We start from the raw sequence: 2,132 nt of genomic DNA, 5'->3' as shown, positions 1-2,132 counted from the left end.
CGCCTTTGTCACTTTCACCACATTACCCTTGAACAATTTGTGGACAACCTTGATGAAATTTAACTCCTACACCCAAACACGCTCTCTCTTCTCCAATATTTTAGATTTGCATGCTTTTTTACAAAAAAATGGGGTTCATGAGGTGTAGATAGCAAGATAGTGGGTCGAGTTTTTAAGGCAGTGGTTGGGTTTTTGTGATTTATGTGGTAGATTTTGCCAATTGGTGGGATTCAATTGGCTTTTCTATTGTATGCTAGTGAAGCTTCAAGGGGAGATAATTTGCCTCAAGAATCATGATTGCTGTCAAAATCAAATAAATAAAACATTATCGCCTTTATTTATCCTCTAGTAGAACTTGTTGTGGGTGGATTTTACTCCTTAATTAAATAAAGGAATCCAGACGACTACTTAAAGGGAAAAATCATCCTTTCGCACAGTAAATGCAGATAATAACTAACACATACGTCGAAAAATAAAACTTATACTTTTGTAGTTACCTCTGACACGTAATAGTTTTTTCTTAAAATGAACAAATAATCTAGTTTCTGACGGGGAAAAACAATATCATTAATAATGACATCTACAATGCTAAAATAGATCTGTATAATACACATTTACAAAACTACATAACTATTACAATCACAACAATTACTATTCTCCATCCTAAAATACAGCACGATATTTAAGTCTTCAACACTTTTACCTTGACGCGAACAATGATTTTCGATATTTTTGCCATCTTTCTGAACCGATGCTCAATAAGTTAAAGATAAGGAACTTTCCTTTATTAGGAGTACTCCGTAGTCCGTAAGAGTCTGAACGCAAGAGGCCAATGACGCGGTTATATTATTTTTTGATTGACCACGCTACCTCACTTTTCGAATCATTTTCCAGTTCTTCCCCAAATTCTCTGCAAATCAAAACTCATCGTCCTCAAAACCCTAACCCTAACTTCCGATTTTCGCCAACATTTTCTCTTTCTTCAAGATGGGTAACACCGAGAAGCTGATGAACCAGATCATGGAGCTAAAATTTACCTCCAAATCACTCCAACGCCAATCTCGAAAGTGCGAGAAAGAGGAGAAATCCGAAAAACTCAAAGTCAAGAAAGCAATCGAAAAGGGAAACTTGGATGGAGCTCGGATTTACGCTGAAAACGCAATTCGCAAGCGCACTGAACAGATGAATTACTTGCGCCTCGCTTCTCGCCTTGACGCTGTCGTCGCTCGCCTTGATACGCAAGCGAAGATGCAGTCCATTGGCAAAAACATGGGATCGATTGTGAAATCGCTTGAATCGTCTTTGAATACCGGTAATTTGCAGAAGATGTCGGAAACAATGGACAATTTCGAGAAGCAGTTTGTGAATATGGAGGTCCAGGCTGAGTTTATGGAGAGTTCTATGGCTGGAAGCACTTCACTGTCGACACCCGAGACCGAGGTTAATAGTTTGATGCAGCAAGTGGCGGATGATTATGGTCTTGAGGTTACGGTGGGATTGCCTCAGGCTGCTGGACATGCTATTGCTGCTCCTAAGGCGTCGGAGAAGGTCGACGAGGATGATCTCACGAGGAGGCTTGCTGAGCTAAAGGCTAGAGGTTGAAGTGAAAGGTAAAATGTTATGTTTTTACTAAAAAAGTTGTATAGGTTGTGAGTTTGACTTGTGACCGACCCTTGTGATATCGAGGGTTGATGAGTATCTGTTATTAATCATGAAGATTTCTTTTCGATTCGGATACATGTGGAACTTGTTGCTGGATGGCTTATCATGTATTATATTGTATTTTTCTATTGGAATTCGGTGCTTGTTCGATTATTTGACTTAGATCACTAATACGAAGTATATGTTTTTCTATATCATTGTTTCTGTCTTGGGTTGTTACCTTGGGATATGCTTCTCTTTCTTGAACTTTTGTTGAAGGGTATTTGTGTTTTGGCGGGGGTGATGGTTTTGTAAGGCCCAAAGGCAGTGTTCTGCATTGTAACAGTATATTGAGCAAGGGTTGATTGAGCAAGTGTTCTGCATTGTAACAGTATACTGAGCAAGGGTTGATTGAGCAAGTGTTCTGTATTGTAACAACTGTACATGGAAATTATAGGATATTGCAGAGTAAGGCTGAGTTAGTTTTGCTA

The 2,132-nt window shown here is 39.0% G+C and overlaps 1 protein-coding gene across 1 annotated transcript; it reads left to right on the top strand.

Annotated features, from left to right (window-relative positions):
- The first annotated feature begins 836 nt into the window (after positions 1-836).
- Positions 837-1,854, top strand: LOC110786864 (ESCRT-related protein CHMP1B). Its single transcript, XM_021991442.2, has one exon. The coding sequence runs from the start codon at positions 988-990 to the stop codon at positions 1,600-1,602; it is 615 nt and encodes a 204-aa protein (XP_021847134.1). The 5' UTR covers positions 837-987; the 3' UTR covers positions 1,603-1,854.
- The last annotated feature ends 278 nt before the right edge of the window (positions 1,855-2,132 follow it).

The sequence above is a fragment of the Spinacia oleracea genome, chromosome 1, assembly GCF_020520425.1.
Source record: "Spinacia oleracea cultivar Varoflay chromosome 1, BTI_SOV_V1, whole genome shotgun sequence".
Lineage (NCBI taxonomy): Eukaryota > Viridiplantae > Streptophyta > Magnoliopsida > Caryophyllales > Amaranthaceae > Spinacia > Spinacia oleracea.
The sequence above is the reverse complement of the archived record's forward strand: the minus strand, read 5'-3'. Positions and strand labels throughout refer to the sequence as shown.